Source organism: Hyperolius riggenbachi, chromosome 10, assembly GCF_040937935.1.
Source record: "Hyperolius riggenbachi isolate aHypRig1 chromosome 10, aHypRig1.pri, whole genome shotgun sequence".
Taxonomy (NCBI): domain Eukaryota; kingdom Metazoa; phylum Chordata; class Amphibia; order Anura; family Hyperoliidae; genus Hyperolius; species Hyperolius riggenbachi.
The window spans coordinates 50,687,154-50,702,588 of record NC_090655.1 but is presented as its reverse complement, the minus strand read 5'-3'; the positions used below and the strand labels follow the sequence as shown (position 1 = coordinate 50,702,588).

The window sequence follows — 15,435 nt, the reverse complement described above, 5'->3', positions numbered from 1 at the left end:
CGTTTACTACGCACACAGTGAATTTGCCTCCAGCAGTCTCTAGTGCATGAGACCTGCATGGCAACAGTGGCCTAGTAATACAAGATTGGTAAGGGGCTGTCCCATTACATATCGTTGGCAGCTGCGCGCTTAATATTTATTGTCAGTCTGTTCACCGTACTTCCTGCGTATGCTAACAGGAGCAGATTAGATGGGATTGGCACGCTCTGTCGCATTAACCCTGAGGCGGGACAAGGTCCTCCAGCACCCAAGGCTGAGACACCAAAGTGCGCCCCTCCATCCCTCCCACCCCAGCCATCACACACTGATTGCTATTAGACTAAGAGAGCCACAGGGCCCACAACCTCCCCAACACCTTAATATGTAGTTATCTGGCTTGCAGTCACTGCCATGTATCCACTTTTCTTATTTCTTTCTGCTTCAAACACAATTAGGAATGACAGCTAAATGAATTCTGCGCCCCCTCTTACACTGCGCCCTGAGGCTGGAGCCTCTCCAGCCTATGCCTCGGCCCGGCCCTGCATTAACCTTTCTTTCCACTGACGATCCAGCAACCGGTCTTCGTTGTCCGTCTGCACCCGTACTTCCTGCGTACGCTAACGGGAGCAGATTGGACGGGATCGCGGGGCTGGATTGTCACACAACCGTTCTTTGTCAAGTGATGCTTTTGGTCTATATCAAGTCTGTGCTAGCCACACGGACTAGACCTTGCACAGCCATTGAAGCAAGATAGGTGTGCTGTCCAAGAAGTTGAAATGTGCAGAATTTTTACTGCAGCCCACCGCTAGGGCAATGTTAGTCTATGGGGCCTCTCATACCGACTGGAAGCGATGCGACGGAAGTGATATTTTCGCAGCATCCCCGATGCAAGGGCAAACCTGCATTACCGTACGGCTTCTGGAAGCCTCTGTAGCGGCCGCCAACCCAAGCAGGTTGGCGGCTTGTGCATATGTACTCCTGTGGCTGGAAGTGTTCTGTGCAGGTGCGGAAGTACTGCGCAAAATGCTCCCAGCAATGAGAGCGCAACTGCGAGCAACGCGCCCCGGTACATGTGCAGGAGCAGGGGGGCAGCCGCTACAGAGCTGACCCCAGGAGATTGTCTGAGAGTGGAGCTGCACTGAGCGACACATAGGTTTCTAAGGGCTGGAGGAAGCCCCAGGTAAGTAAATCTGATTTTATTTGCCTCATGTAAACCTGAGATGGGGACTTCAAGGAATCATCAGGGAAAATTATAGCAAATTTGATTTTTACCTGGGGCTTCCTCCAGCCCCTCGCAGCTGTCTGTCCCATGCTGATAGCTCCGTTCGCAGCCGCTGGCCCGGGGTCCCCGCACGGACCTTGAGGTCATCCTTACTGCGCCTGCGTGAAGCGCCGCTGTCAATCTAGCCCACATTGTCCATAGCGCACTGCACAGACGCAATACCTAGCGGGGACCTCTGCACTGTGCGGGGACCCCAGGCCGGTGGCTGTGAACGGAGCTGTCAGCGTGGGACAGACAGCTGTGAGGGGCTAGAGAAAGCCCCAGGTAAGTAAATCAGATTTGCTATAATTTTCCCTGATGATTCCACTTAAAGGGACACTGTAGGGGGTCGGGGCAAAATGAGTTGAAGTTACCCGGGGCTTCTAATGGTCCCCCGCAGACATTCTGTGCCTGCGCAACTACTCACCGATGCTCCGGCCCCGCCTCTGGTTCACTTCTGGAATTTCAGACTTTAAAGTCTGAAAACCACTGCGCCTGCGTTGCCGTGTCCTTGCTTCCCCTGATATCACCAGGAGCGTACTGTGCAAGCCCAGTATGGTCTGTGCCTGCGCAGTACGCTCCTGGTGATATCAGGGGAAGCGAAGACACGGCAACGCAGGTGCAGTGGTTTTCAGACTTTAAAGTCTGAAATTCCAGAAGTGAACAAGAGGCGGGGCCAGAGCATTGGGAAGTGGCTGCGCGGGCAAAAGGATGTCTGCGGGGGACCATTAGAAGCCCCGGGTAACTTCAACTCATTTTCCCCGACCCCCCTACAGTATTCCTTTAAGTACCAGCTGTCTTTGCCCCCTTAAGGACCAGAGACTGCTGGTACAGTAACGCGGAATCCCGACGAATCGCTGCAAATACCCGCCGCCATCGCCGCTCGCCGGGACCCCCAGGACATAAACTCTGCCGTCTCTATGACGGCAGAGCCATGTGAGCCAGTCAGGAGCCGCTTTCATTGGCTCCTGACCTTGTCTACCAATGTAAGCCAATGGGAGGGGCTTACATTGATAGACACGTCCAGGAGCCAATGAAACAGCTGCTGACCGGCTCACATGGTTCTGCCGTCATAGAGACAGGCAGAGCCTGTGAGATGCGGCGAGACTCTTTGGGTTTGAGCGGCGCGATCGGCGGCGACTAATTGAAATCTAAGCCTTGCCAGCAAGGAGCCCACCAGAACAGGGCGTAGATTTCAATTAGCTCGGTCCTTAATCATCATACCTTCCTCTAGCCCCCTTAAAGGGACTCTGTAACAAAAATGTCATTGTGTTTTCTACCATCCTACAGGTTCCTAAACCTATTATAATGTGCTCTGGCTTACTGCAGCACTTTATACTATCACCATCTCTGTAATAAATCAGCTTATCTTTCCCCTGTCAGACTTGTCGGCCTGTGTCTGGAAGGCTGCCAACTCTTCAGTGTGATCTGCTATGCATGCCCCCTTTATGCACACTCCCCTGTGTGTGTGTGTTATTTACATTAGCCAGCTTTTCTCTGCTCTCTTATCTTTTACAAGCTGGATAAATCCCCTGTTCACATACTGATGAGTCACATACTGCAGAATTACAGACAACTGGGCAGAGCTGTCTGCAAGAAGAAACAAACAATCAGCTTGTAACTTTTCACTGAGCTGAAGGGGGGAAAGAAACACACAAATGATCTCTAGAGATTCAAAAGGAAGGCTGTATACAGCCTGCTTGTGTATGGATGTATTTTCTATGTGTGGACATACTGTACATCAACCTACTTCCTGTTTTGGTGGCCATTTTGTTTGTTTATAAACAAACTTTTTAAAACTGTTTTTAACTACTTTTAATGCGGCGGAGAGCGGCGAAATTGTGACAGAGGGTAATAGGAGATGTCCCCTAACGCACTGGTATGTTTACTTTTGTGCGATTTTAACAATACAGATTCTCTTTAATGCTTATTGATCCCACGCCATCGTCCGACTTCGCGTTCATCCGCAATTGACCCCGGAAAGTCCACCGGTCTGCGGTCAAATGTGCATGCGCGGCCTGGCCACACCCGTGGCCAGGAATGTTCTGCGCTTGCACAGTACTACTGCAGTGCTACTGCACAGAAGGTTTCTGGCGACGGGAATAAGACGGGGAGTGCGTGGCTGTACTGCGCAGACTGGACAACTTACTGGGACCAGTTGCGGATGAACGAGGAGGCGGAGGAGGACAGCATAGGAGCGATAAGGCTGGAGGAGGCTGGAGGAAGTTCTGGGCATAGATGTTGGCATATTTACTGTTTTTTTTTTATTATTATCACATGCCTCCCAACTTTTTGAGATGAGAAAGAGGGACACTTAAGCCACGCCCCTGCCACACCCTGATCACGCCCCGTCACACCTCAAGTCATGCATACCATAAAGATTTCATAAGAAAAGAGGGACAGAGGGACAGGGCTCCCAAAGAGTGACTGTCCCTCCAAAAGAGGGACAGTTGGGAGCTATGTTATAATTCTTAATGTTTTTTAAAGACCAAGCAGCAACATCACGATCGTCGATTGGTATTTGGTCTCCGGTAAAATGGCGCCCGCCACAGACCTCCTGCTGAGAGGATGCTGCGCTCACTGAGGTTTATAGCCGCTTCTGCAGCTCGGCGTCGATAGATTATTTTTGACTTTGGACCAATCGTCCCCTAAGAAAACTGCCGATGCTGGTGACTGGCCAATCGCATGCGAGCAGCTGTAATATTGTAGCGAATGGACACGGACGATGATTGGTGAAAGGCAGGAGGCGGGACATAGCGCAACCAATGGGCTCAGAGGAGATAATGGATTGGCTGAAGCGGCCAGTTTGAATTTTGCGTTTCGGAAGTACGAGAGTCAGTCAGGCAGAGACGCAGAGGAGTCGGAGGTGAGTGCTGGAGGGGCTCAGAGAACAGGCTAGAAGCTGAAGCGAGGCACAGGTGGGTGGGGGAGAAGGCATAACACACCGATCTGCTGCTTCATGCTAATCTCTGCTGCTTCATGCTAATCTCTGCTGCTTCATGCTAATCTCTGCTGCTTCATGCTAATCTCTGCTGCTTCATGCTAATCTCTGCTGCTTCATGCTAATCTCTGCTGCTTCTCTCCTGAGTGAACTCCAAGCGGCTCTTCCCCAGTCAACCCCACCTGTAGCCTTTGTTTGCCCCCCCCCCCCCCCCTCTGTGGTGCTCTTTCTAGTGATGGGTAGCCTGTTTCGACAGAATGCCTGTTTGTTTTGTTGGGCATGGAAGAGAGAGTTGGTGGTAGAATGCTGAAGGTGGCTACAGGTAAGGTCTGGGTAAGGTTGCAGTGCAGGGGCAAGTTATTTATGGTAAGGAGAGCTATTTTGCAACTTTTGCAACTAGATGCAATTACTTATAGCTCCTACTATCAAAAAGTGCAATTTAACCAATTGATTAGTCTATTACTATAAGAAAATGCAACCCATCCTAACCTTATTCTCACACAGAACCCTTCCTCTACTGATGCCTAACCTTAAAGAGAACCTGAACTGAAAATAAAAAGTCAAAATAACCATACACAGGTCATACTTACCTCCTGTGTAGGCTTCTACTCCATCTCTTTCTCCTCTTCTGTTTCCCATTTGTCCACTGTGATCAGTGGAATTATCCATCCTCCATTTTAAAAATGGCCATTACCCCATAACCGCTTCTTAGTCAGCACACTGTTAAAGAGGAACTGTAACGACAAAACGTCCCCTGGGGGGTACTCACCTCGGGTGGGGGAAGCCTCCGGATCCTAATGAGGCTTCCCACGCTGTCCTCCATCCCTCAGGGGTCTCGCTGCAGCCCTCCGTGCAGCGGTGACGTCAATATTTACCGCTCCTGCGCAGGCGCTCTGACAGCTGTCGGCTCCGAAGTAGGCGGAAATACTCGATCGCCGTCGGGTCTGCTCTACTGCGCAGGCGCAAGTTTCCGGCGCCTGCGCAGTAGCGCGGACCCGACGGAGATCGGGTATTTCCGTCTATTTCCGTGCCGAAAGCAGTCACAGCGCCCCCGCTGGAGCCAGCAAAGGTAAATATTGAAGCTACAGTTAGGTCTGTCACCGGCTGTTCGGAGGGCTGCAGTGAGACCCCCGTGGGACAGACGGCGTGGGAAGCCTCGTTAGGATCCGGAGGCTTCCCCCACCCGAGGTGAGTACCCCCCAGGGGAGGTTTTTGATGTTACAGAGTCTCTTTAAACTGTAATATCACCCACTTGAGCCATAGAGAAACATGGACATTACCTTGCACATTCAGTTGTAACTGACAGCTGCTGATCAGCAACTGGTATAGTTCAGTTCTGACAAAATGTTGTCAGAACTGGAAGGGACCACTGTAAGAAGAACATGGTGAACTTCTGAGAGGAACTGAAGGTAAGTATGTAATTATTTGCAGCTACGTCATGTTTATTTATTTTAAATAATTTTACTAGCTTCAGGTTCCCTTTAAGGCCCGTACACATGCTAGATAAAATGCGGCAGATAATGGCCACCTCTCCTGAGCCCCCGACTGGGTGGGCGACTGCTACATCACCGCCGCAGCTGGCTGCAAGAATCCTGCTGTAGAGCGCAATCCATGCCACTATGCATGTGGGGAGATGTAATGCATACTGGGAGCTGTAGTCCTTATATCTCCCCGGCAGCAAGTTCCTTGCATGCATTATGGCCAGTAACGCACTCTGCAGCAGGATTATTTGAAGGCTGCATTGCAGGTGGAATTATGTATGATAATATAGCAGTATAGGGAGTGATTTGTATGGTTTGCTTATTTTAGGCAAGGTTATCTCCTCCATGGGTTTTAACTATCATCTGTATGCAGATGACACCCAGATCTACCTCCACACCCCTGACATATCCACCACTACCATGGACAAGGTCTCCTCCTGCCTATCAGCCATCTCCTCCTGGATGTCCGCTAGGTTCCTGAAACTAAATCTAGACAAAACGGATTTTATGATCTTCCCACCCTGGCCATCCACGAACCTCCCAGATGTGCATGTCACTGTACACACCTAGCCGCTCACTCCGCTCTTCCAATGAACTTCGCCTAACCGCCCCCCGCATCACCCAATCCCATGCACGCCTCCAGGACTTTTCAAGAGCTGCTCCAACACTATGGAACTCCCTACCTCCACCCATTAGGGCAGCCCCCTCCTTCAACATCTTCAAGAAAGCCCTCAAAACTCACCTTTTCACTCTGGCCTACTACCCCTCGCAAGTGCTCTAAACCTACAGCTGAACTCTGGTCCCCTACCATTTGTGTCCTTACCTCTCCCTCTAGATTGTAAGCTTTTGGGCAGGGTCCTCCTCCTTTTGTGTCCTACCTGATCTTGCACCTCCATTACTGTGCACCCATGCTATGCATCTGAGTGAACCTAACTTGCCTAATCTCCATGCTCCCATCCAGTGACTGACTAAGCATTACCTGGTACTCATACTATGGTGTGTGATCTGGTTTTCTTGTATTGTCATATTGCTGTATGTCACCCCTAAATATTGTCTGTAACCTAAATTAATGTTCAGCGCTGCGTAATATGTTGGCGCTTTATAAATAAATAAATAATTTTAAGCTGTTGATTTGTGTCTTATTTTGACACTATGTGGCAGGGAATGGTCTGTTGTAATATGCTGTGTGTTCCTCAGTGTTTGATGCACGGTTTTCACTGCTAAGATGGGAGCAGCAGAATCCAAGGATCAGGTGACCCCTTCTCGCCCAATACAGAATCGCCATTTACTACGTGTCGCAGATCCACGCTCTCCTTCTGTTGAAATCCCCAGAACACCTATTGAGGTGAGTCTAGCTGATTGATCTCCAATGATGCCACTAACTCCACCAAACTAACAGCCCGTAGACATTCAATAATAAGGAATGGATTGAACCAACTGCCTGAGGCTGATGGTGGACTTCTAGCCAGAGTCCTGCATCAGCCCGGCATAATCTACACTGTGCTGTTACAATACACTTGTCATTAGACTGCTTTGGAAGAGGCCATCTTGACCAGTCTGAGTTGTCATGCTGATCCTTGTGGGCATCGGTAATCAGTGGACTCAGAACTTCCTCTCTGCTCTAAAAGATATGCAACAGCATAATAACCTTTAAAGAAAGCCATTTCTTTATTACAGCTGATATAAATCTGCTGTGTCTACTTCCTGCTTTCATAGAAGCAGACATATTAACATCCTGTGTTTGCAAATTAGCTGCTCTGCGATGGCAGTCAGCTGACACCGTTAAGTGATTGAATTACAACTTGTGATTGGTCAGTCTCTTGGGATTAGACACATTAGAGTGGGCATTATGAGGGAGTGGCTTTCCTGCCTTCCCCTAATAAGCAATCAAAAAGCTGCTTGTTTTGGGGGGGGGGGGGGGGGGGCACAAAAAGGACACCAAGGTATTGGTTCTGTAATATGCCTCTGTGTCCCATTTATTAGCTTAATTCTATCTTGGGTATGCTTTAGGGCCCGTTTCCACTATCGCGAATCCGCATGCGTTGCCCGCATGCACATTCGCACAGCCAATACAAGTGGATGGGCCTGTTTCCACTTGTCAGTTTTTCTGTGCAGGATTTTTCTGCATGACACAGCCCTCAGAATTCGCCTGCGTGTGGAATGCAGGCGAATCGCACGCAATGTATTTAATAGGGAAATCGCATGCGTTTTTTGCCTCAAATTCGCATGCGATTTCGCATAAGTACCCATGTTAATTCACACAGGCAGTGACATGGTTAAAATCGCATCACCCTAACCTATGCGAAATCGCGGCAAAAAACGCATGCGGAATCGCACCTGCATGCGATTTGCCTGCGGTGATTCGCCGGCGATTCCGCAACGCTATACTGGAAACGGGCCCTTAAAGTGAACCTAAACTCTTGCACAGGACAAATGGAAAACACAGATAAAACCACCCTGTATGTATTTAGTTTTCCTGTCTAATTCCCACTCATCTGTGACTTATCACACCTGTAATTTGATCTCTCAGCTGTTTCAGCTCTGGAATCTAATTTGTAAACACGGAATGTCAACCTTCCAGGGACGCAGGAAATGGGATTTGTATCAGCTGTAACAAATGTTTTTCTTTAAATGTTATGCTGTTGCTTTTAAAGCAGAGAGGAACTTCTGAGTTCTGGGCAGCTTAAAAATATTTTTTTAGGAGGACCGGCCTGATGGCTACTTAACAGCTGCAGTTTTTAGAACAAGAGCGAGATGTTTTAGCTCCTTGGCTGTGTATGCAAATGATGCTCACTATTTTACCAGCACCTGATGTAAAGCTCCTCCTTTTGCTTCTGTAATTTTTTTATTTTATAATTACAGTATTCATTTCTATAGTGATATTTTTTCTTAAAGCGGAACTGTAGATGCATTTTAATCTCACTGTTTCACTTACCTGGAGCTTCTGCAAGCCCCCACCAGCCGTCCTGTCCCGCGCCGCTCCTCCATGAGCCTCCGTTCTCCTGCCGCCACTCCGTTCGGCCAGCGTAGCCCTGCCTACGCATATCTTTTCTTCGCGTTCCCTGCTGCAATAGCGCTATTGCAGACTGGAACGCAAAGAAAGGATACGCATGGCCAGAGCTGCGCAGTGGCCCGGCGGCGCAACCAAAAGTCGCTGGCGGCAGAACGGAGGCGCGTGGAGGAACGGCGCGGGACAAGACAGCTGCTGGTGGCTTGCAGAAGCCCCAGGTAAGTGAAACGGTGTGTTTTAAAATGTATCTATAGTTCCGCTTTAAAGAGACACTGAAGCGGAAAAAAAGTGATTTGTATGTGTAGTTCAGCTAAGAAATAAAACCTTAGGAGCAGAGACCTAAGTCTAATATTTCCACTACAGGAAGGGTTAAGAAACTACAGTTATCTATGCAAAAAAGCCATTGTGCTCTACGACTTTCAAAGTTGCAGAGAGGTCTGTCTTCTGAAGCTTATCTCAAGTATCTGGCACTGTAATTTCTTTCTGCAGAGAAGGGGTTCAAAAGCTCACTGCTGGTCTTTATAAAATCATTTAGAATGCTGAGTAGTGTGTAAACTGCAAATATAAGAGAATGATGCAATGTTCTTTAAAAAAAAAAAGACCCTATATAACTGAAAATAAAAATGAGTATTTTCTTTGCTACTGATATTCTCGTAATTATTAGTACTAAACAACCAATTCATTATATCATTATTTATTTATTTTTATTTTTTTTTGCTTCAGTGTCTCTAAGTACTTTACAAGCTATATTGAATAGTTTTCGCCAACTACTCCTCAGAGGATCTCCTTTTCTGAAGTTTCTACATATGAGCATACGTCTGTCTATGGACAGGTATGAGGTAGGTGACCCTTAGAACAGATTTGTGTAGCACTGACACCCTCTGTGTGATGTGTGCAGGTGACAGATTCACCGCAGCGCCCTTCTGTTGCTCAAGCAGAAGAAGAAGTTGTAGAACCTGCAGAGATTCTGGATCCCCGCTCCCCTACCCAAGGCATCCTGCGCACACCTCTGAGGCCTTCTTTGCATGGTGAGTGTAGTTCTGGGGTGTTGACAATCTGTCTATAAGAGGGGTGACTGTTCTGGAAATAAGTTCCAAAAACACATGCTACAGTTATACACTGGACATGGTTCATTACTGGGCTCCTTGGGTAGCAGGCTCAAAGATGAGGCATACACCCCTGGGTACAACATTTTGTGTCCTCCACTGTGTAGTTTCTGTATTACTGGTTCTCTTTGATACATTGTGCATGTTTGCTGAATTGGGGTGCGGGGCAATAAATGTTTGGCACTTGGTAAAGAGTTGACTTCATTTCTGTTATTCAGCATCACTGAACTATCTGGCCAAGCAGCTGAGTGAGGTGTTTGTGTCAGAGGATTCGGGCATTGAGGGGAGTCCTGCTGCTGATGTAGAAGCTCCGGTGGCCTCTGTGGAAGAGAAGGCGAGTGATGTGACAGAGGTGAAGGAGCCTGCTGCTGAGGGCACACCGATGACCAATGTGTCGGCTGAGGCACCGGCAGAGCCACCTCCATCACTCCCACAGCAACAGAGGGAACGAGGCAAATCGCCCAGCAAGTCTGGTGAGAGGATTGTGAAAATTGTCCGTCTATTAGCAAATAGCAGCCGATTAGCTGTCACACACATACACGGTAGCTGCCAACACAAATTTTGATCGAAATGTTTACATCAACTGCTGTTGCGATTCTGATGAGTTTAAAACATCGGTGTCCTTCTCTAGCCCGCCCAGAAAGGGGGCTAGCAGATTTTACATTGAAGTAGCTTCTTAAGAGGCAGTTAATGAATATCTAGAGCATTGTAGAAGTTCTGCTTACCCGAGCTACGGTAAAAGTGAAAAATAGTTAGAGGCTCTGTAGTGACATAGTGAGTAGACTGCAGTAAATTAGTCAGGAATACCCATTTTTATGGTAATTTTCATTGGTTCGGCATCAGATACACTTCCTGTAGCTGTATATTGTTATGTAACCCCGCCCTCCCAGTGATGTTAACTATGAGGTATTCTCTTCCCAGAGCATTCTGGGAGATCAGGTATTTTTACTAGCCTCGGAATTCTCAGAAACAGGGCTGCACCTGACAGGGCTAAAGGGTGATAGATTTCAAAATATATAAATCGAAGTGAGGAAATTTTTTTTTTTTTTTTTTTTTTTTTTTTTTTTTTTTTTTACAGTGGGCAAACAGTAAATTTATAAATGAATATTAAATATTTAGGGGGAAAAAAACAATTTTATTCATTGTTGTTTTTACTTCAGTTACTCCTTGACAAAGAAGCGATGCCCCAATAAAGTCATATTCTGTTATCCTTCCCTTTTCCACCTCCGTTTTGCAGGCTTATGTTTTGGTAAAGGCTGTTTAAACCTGACTTGCCACAATGGTGTCCAGTAAAACCCAGTGGCCATCTCCTTGAAAGGCCCCTCCAGGCTGTAGATTGGCTGCTCTCTACTTTGCAGGCTGAGGGTAAACACTGTGGAAGGGAAGATGAGTGGGGATTTGTCAGGCAGTTTATGGGTTAAAGTGTACCAGAGCTGCTAAAAAGAAAATTTTATACATACCTGGGGCTTCCTCCAGTCTCATTCGCATGGATTGCTCCCGTGCTGCCGTCCTCCACTGCCCGCAGCTCCGGTACCGGGTCTTATCACTTTTTGTCAGTCGGGGCCAGTCTACGAAGAGAAGTGCGCCCTCTACATATCTCTCCAGCGGCTAATGGAGAGATACGCAAACAGCGCATTTCTCTTACGTCAGACTGGCTCCAACTGACGGAAGTGATGGGACCCGATACCCAGGTATGTATAACTTTTTTTTTTTTTTTTTTTTTTGCAGCTCTGAGTCCTTTTTTAAGTTAACATCTTGCTAGACACGATTATGCTGACATTATGGCATATACAGGTTTTTTAACATTGGATTGTGGCACAGTGCTGAGGAGGAATGCTGCTGGCTGGGAGTATGCACCACTTTATGTACGCTTTTTAAGCTAGAGTCCAGCTGATCTCTTGTAAAGTTTTAGTATTCACCAGATTAAAGTCCAAACTTGTCACAAGTCAGTGGCCTCAATTCACGGAGCTTTATCAAACACTTTATCAAACGTTTGATAATTTTCCTCATGGGTAAAATCTAATTTTGAATTCACTAAGGTGTTAAAGATTTATCAAATGTTTTATCGATGAAATGATCAATAAATCTATAACACCTTAGTGAATTTGAAATTAGATTTTACCCATGAGGTAAATTATCAAACGTTTGATAAAGTGTTAAAGCTTCGTGAATTGAGGCCACAGTGTCCCCCCAAGTGACTGCTCAAAATAATTGGTGGCTTCATTGATCTTTCCAGAGTGCCAACCTGCTTCTAAGGGGTATATTGTGGTTAAGCTGGAGCCGGCTTTCTCAACCAGGATTCCTTGAGTACTCTGCAGGCTTTCCTTGACGTTTTCCCCATTGTGGGGATTGGGGAAGTATGATAGAGAGCACACTATAAGGGGTACTGTAAAAAGAAGCATTACATTCAGAATAATAAAAAGCACTAGAATAAGGAGACATTATAATGAAAGGCACTGTAATAGGGGGTAGTGACATAAACTGGTACACCAGCTTTTCAAGACCATGCCGCCTGCAAAATTCCTCAAGATCCAAAAAGTATTTGCAGGGGTTCCTCCAGGGTGAAAAGGCTGAGAGGCTGAGCTGGGGTGTTTTTGTAAAGTCAAGGGGCCATATGCAATTCACTTTTTCACCTGAGTTTTCTTCTAGGTGATATATTTAAACTTGTCAAAATGCCTTTTAACTACCTTAGCGGTATGGACGAGCTCAGCTCGTCCATCACCGCCGATGGCTGCCGCTCAGGCCCTGCTGGGCCGATTTTGCTCAAATAAAGAGCAGCACACGCAGCCGGCACTTTGCCAGCCGCGTGTGCTGCCCGATCGCCGCCGCTCTGCGGCGATCCGCCGCGAGCAGCGGCGAAAGAGGGTCCCCCCAGCCGCCTGAGCCCTGCGCAGCCGGAACAAATAGTTCCGGCCAGCGCTAAGGGCTGGATCGGAGGCGGCTGACGTCAGGACGTCGGCTGACGTCCATGACGTCACTCCGCTCGTCGCCATGGCGACAGGAGAAGCCAAACACGGAAGGCTGCTCATTGCGGCCTTCCGTGTTACTTCTGGCTGCCGGAGGCGATCAGAGGAACGTCTCCCGAGCGCCATCTAGTGGGCTTTCATGCAGCCAACTTTCAGTTGGCTGCATGAAATAGTTTTTTTTTTATTTAAAAAAACCCTCCCGCAGCCGCCCTGGCGATCTTAATAGAACGCCAGGGTGGTTAAGCCACCAGCAAGCAAGAAAATACTACAAATAATTTTGATAGTACTGTTGCACTTACTTCTCAGTACTTTTTTTTCAGTTTGAAAAGTGCTGGAAAGTTATTTTAAATGGAAGATGAAAAATTTATCTCCTAGGAGAAAATGTAGGAGAAAAGTGGAATTGGATATTGGCCAAGATGTAAATCCCATTGACATGCTGTGGGATGATTTGAAAATGCCTGCATGCAAGAAACCTACCAAATATGCTTGCAGATGGAGAATTAGACAGGCTGTTCTCTGTAAACGCCCACAGTGGATTTCTCTGGTTTTTTTTTTTTCCCCTGGTCTCCTGAGCAAGAGTTTGTCTGCTTGAAACAATGCGACTTATTACTGTAGAAACTGAATACTTAGGAGTTGTCTGAGAATTCATCCATGTGTCAAAGGCCTCTGAGGAAGCCTGATCTACTGAAGGTTTATTATGTCTTTACATTATTGGTAAGAGGAGCCTGGCTTTTAGTATGAAATGGACTTCCTTGGTTGCATTAGTACGCATGTGTTCACTGCTTTTCCCACACAGCATGAGGTTTGTGAGGCGTGGTCATTACCACAGTCATGGATTGTGGGATGGCTGTTTTTAAAGTCCAGATGTAAATCCCATTGAGATGGTGTTTGAAGAAGAAAAAAAAAAAAAAAAAGGCCTGCATGCAAGAAACCTACCATATATACAACTGAAATGTTTTTTATATGGCGCAGCGAACCTTTATCCCAGTGGATTTCAGATTTTTTTTTTTTTTTTTTTTTACTTGGATAATTACTTAGATCATGATATTGATCATAAACAACCAAGTGATTGAATAGCGTATGGTCAGCTTTAGTTGAGTTTATGACAACTTGGGATGATTTTGTAAAAGCCATGCTTAGAACATTTGCTGAAAGCATAGCAACCAGTTCAATTTATTTTTAGTAATTTTTTTTAAACCTTTTGAATGTTCTGCCACCAAGAGACCGCCTATGTCACTATATCACTGCTTCTTCTGCAGGTGTGAAGAGTGTTCGTCAGCGTCAGAGAAAAGCCCTCATATCTTCTGTTCCTGGCCGCTCTCCACTGAAAGTCCTGCAGGAGGACAACAGCCCCAACACTGCTCCACAGAACAGACAGGTATGTATCATACGCACTTACAGTATACCAAGCACCTGGGTACTCCAATGTGCAGCCGTTCATATCGTGTGTACTGACTTCTCCATCTTCTCTCGTTCGATGCTGCAGAACCATAGGTTATAAAACGATATAGCTCAACCCCAGCAGCCGCAATGCATGTCGGGAGGAGTAGTTCATTGATGTGGTTGCATCTCCTTGCAAGATGTAGTCACATCAGTGTGAACTACGGAGCAACTTCTCTCACCCCCCCCTCCCCTCCATAGGCAAGTAAAGGCACCCAAAAATCCCAATAACTTTATGAACTTTTTGCAAATCTTGAAATAGTGCTAAGGTACATTTTAAATGTATCAGTATTGGTGTATGGCCATATATCTGCTGAATATGAAGCCAGCGCTGCAGTGTTTTCTAATAGATGTCGTCTAGTCAGTAGGGATAGTCCATGAGATGCAAATAGTTCTGAGATGATACAGGATTACAGTTACACAGCTTTGCTGTTGTTGTTTGGTCCATTTTCACGCTGCACACAAAAAACAATTTACCCTGGTGGGATGCAATTGGTCTATTTTCAAGCTGCATAAGTTTGCCCATAAAATTTTGCGTACATTTGCATCAACTCTGAACTATTTGCATCTCACACTTTGCAATCCTTTATGTATTTGTCTCTTGCTAGTTTTTTTTTTTTTATAATGCTTGTAAGTCTGAGTAACATTTAAAACCCCTTCCTTTACAGATAAAGAAAATCTCTCTACAGTCAGAGACCCCCTCATCTGTGCGGATGGTTAAGATATCACACAACAGCTGGCAGATGTCGTATAACAAGGAGAACGCACAGTACACCCAGAGCGAGGGCTGATCTCCTCCATCCTCCTCATCTCATCATCCAGGACTTCTGTATATAGAAGAGCTGCTCTTTCCTCTCCATAGAGGACCTGTATATAGAGCCGCTGCTTGCTGCTCACCCCTCATACACTACTTGTGTACATATTTCTGTCCTCTTGCGTCTGTGATATTTCAATGTTGGACTAAAATAAACATGATTTTATGAAATGGGCGTATGTATGGGTATTTCTTTTCCGTGTATCTGTTAATATGCATTTGTAATACAGAAGTATTAGTTCGCTTCATCTGAAAGTGAACCTTATAGAGTTCCTGAGGCGGACTTAGATTATAGAATACAGAGGCATGCTCTCTTCCCAATGACATGCCTCTGTATCCTTCTGGTGCCACTGTTTTTTGTTGTGTTGTGCTCCTTCGCTGTGATTCCACGCTAAGACGTTCCTCTGCTGTCCCCCTCTGTAATCCGGCTGACTGAT

General features: G+C 46.6%; 1 protein-coding gene across 3 annotated transcripts; it reads left to right on the top strand.

Moving 5' to 3' along the window:
* Positions 1 to 3,900: 3,900 nt before the first annotated feature.
* Positions 3,901 to 15,169, top strand: CDCA3 (cell division cycle associated 3). 3 transcript variants are annotated; one of them, XM_068255673.1, is made up of 6 exons: positions 3,901 to 4,158; positions 6,860 to 7,007; positions 9,571 to 9,700; positions 9,997 to 10,251; positions 14,004 to 14,122; positions 14,853 to 15,169. In XM_068255673.1, exons 2-6 carry the CDS (start codon positions 6,888 to 6,890, stop codon positions 14,973 to 14,975), a joined length of 747 nt encoding a protein of 248 aa, XP_068111774.1. In that variant the 5' UTR covers positions 3,901 to 4,158; positions 6,860 to 6,887; the 3' UTR covers positions 14,976 to 15,169. The 3 variants fall into 3 exon arrangements, with proteins under 3 accessions (XP_068111774.1, XP_068111773.1, XP_068111775.1); XM_068255672.1 differs by having other exon boundaries at positions 3,902 to 4,106; XM_068255674.1 differs by lacking the exon at positions 3,901 to 4,158 and adding an exon at positions 4,479 to 4,503.
* Positions 15,170 to 15,435: the final 266 nt, after the last annotated feature.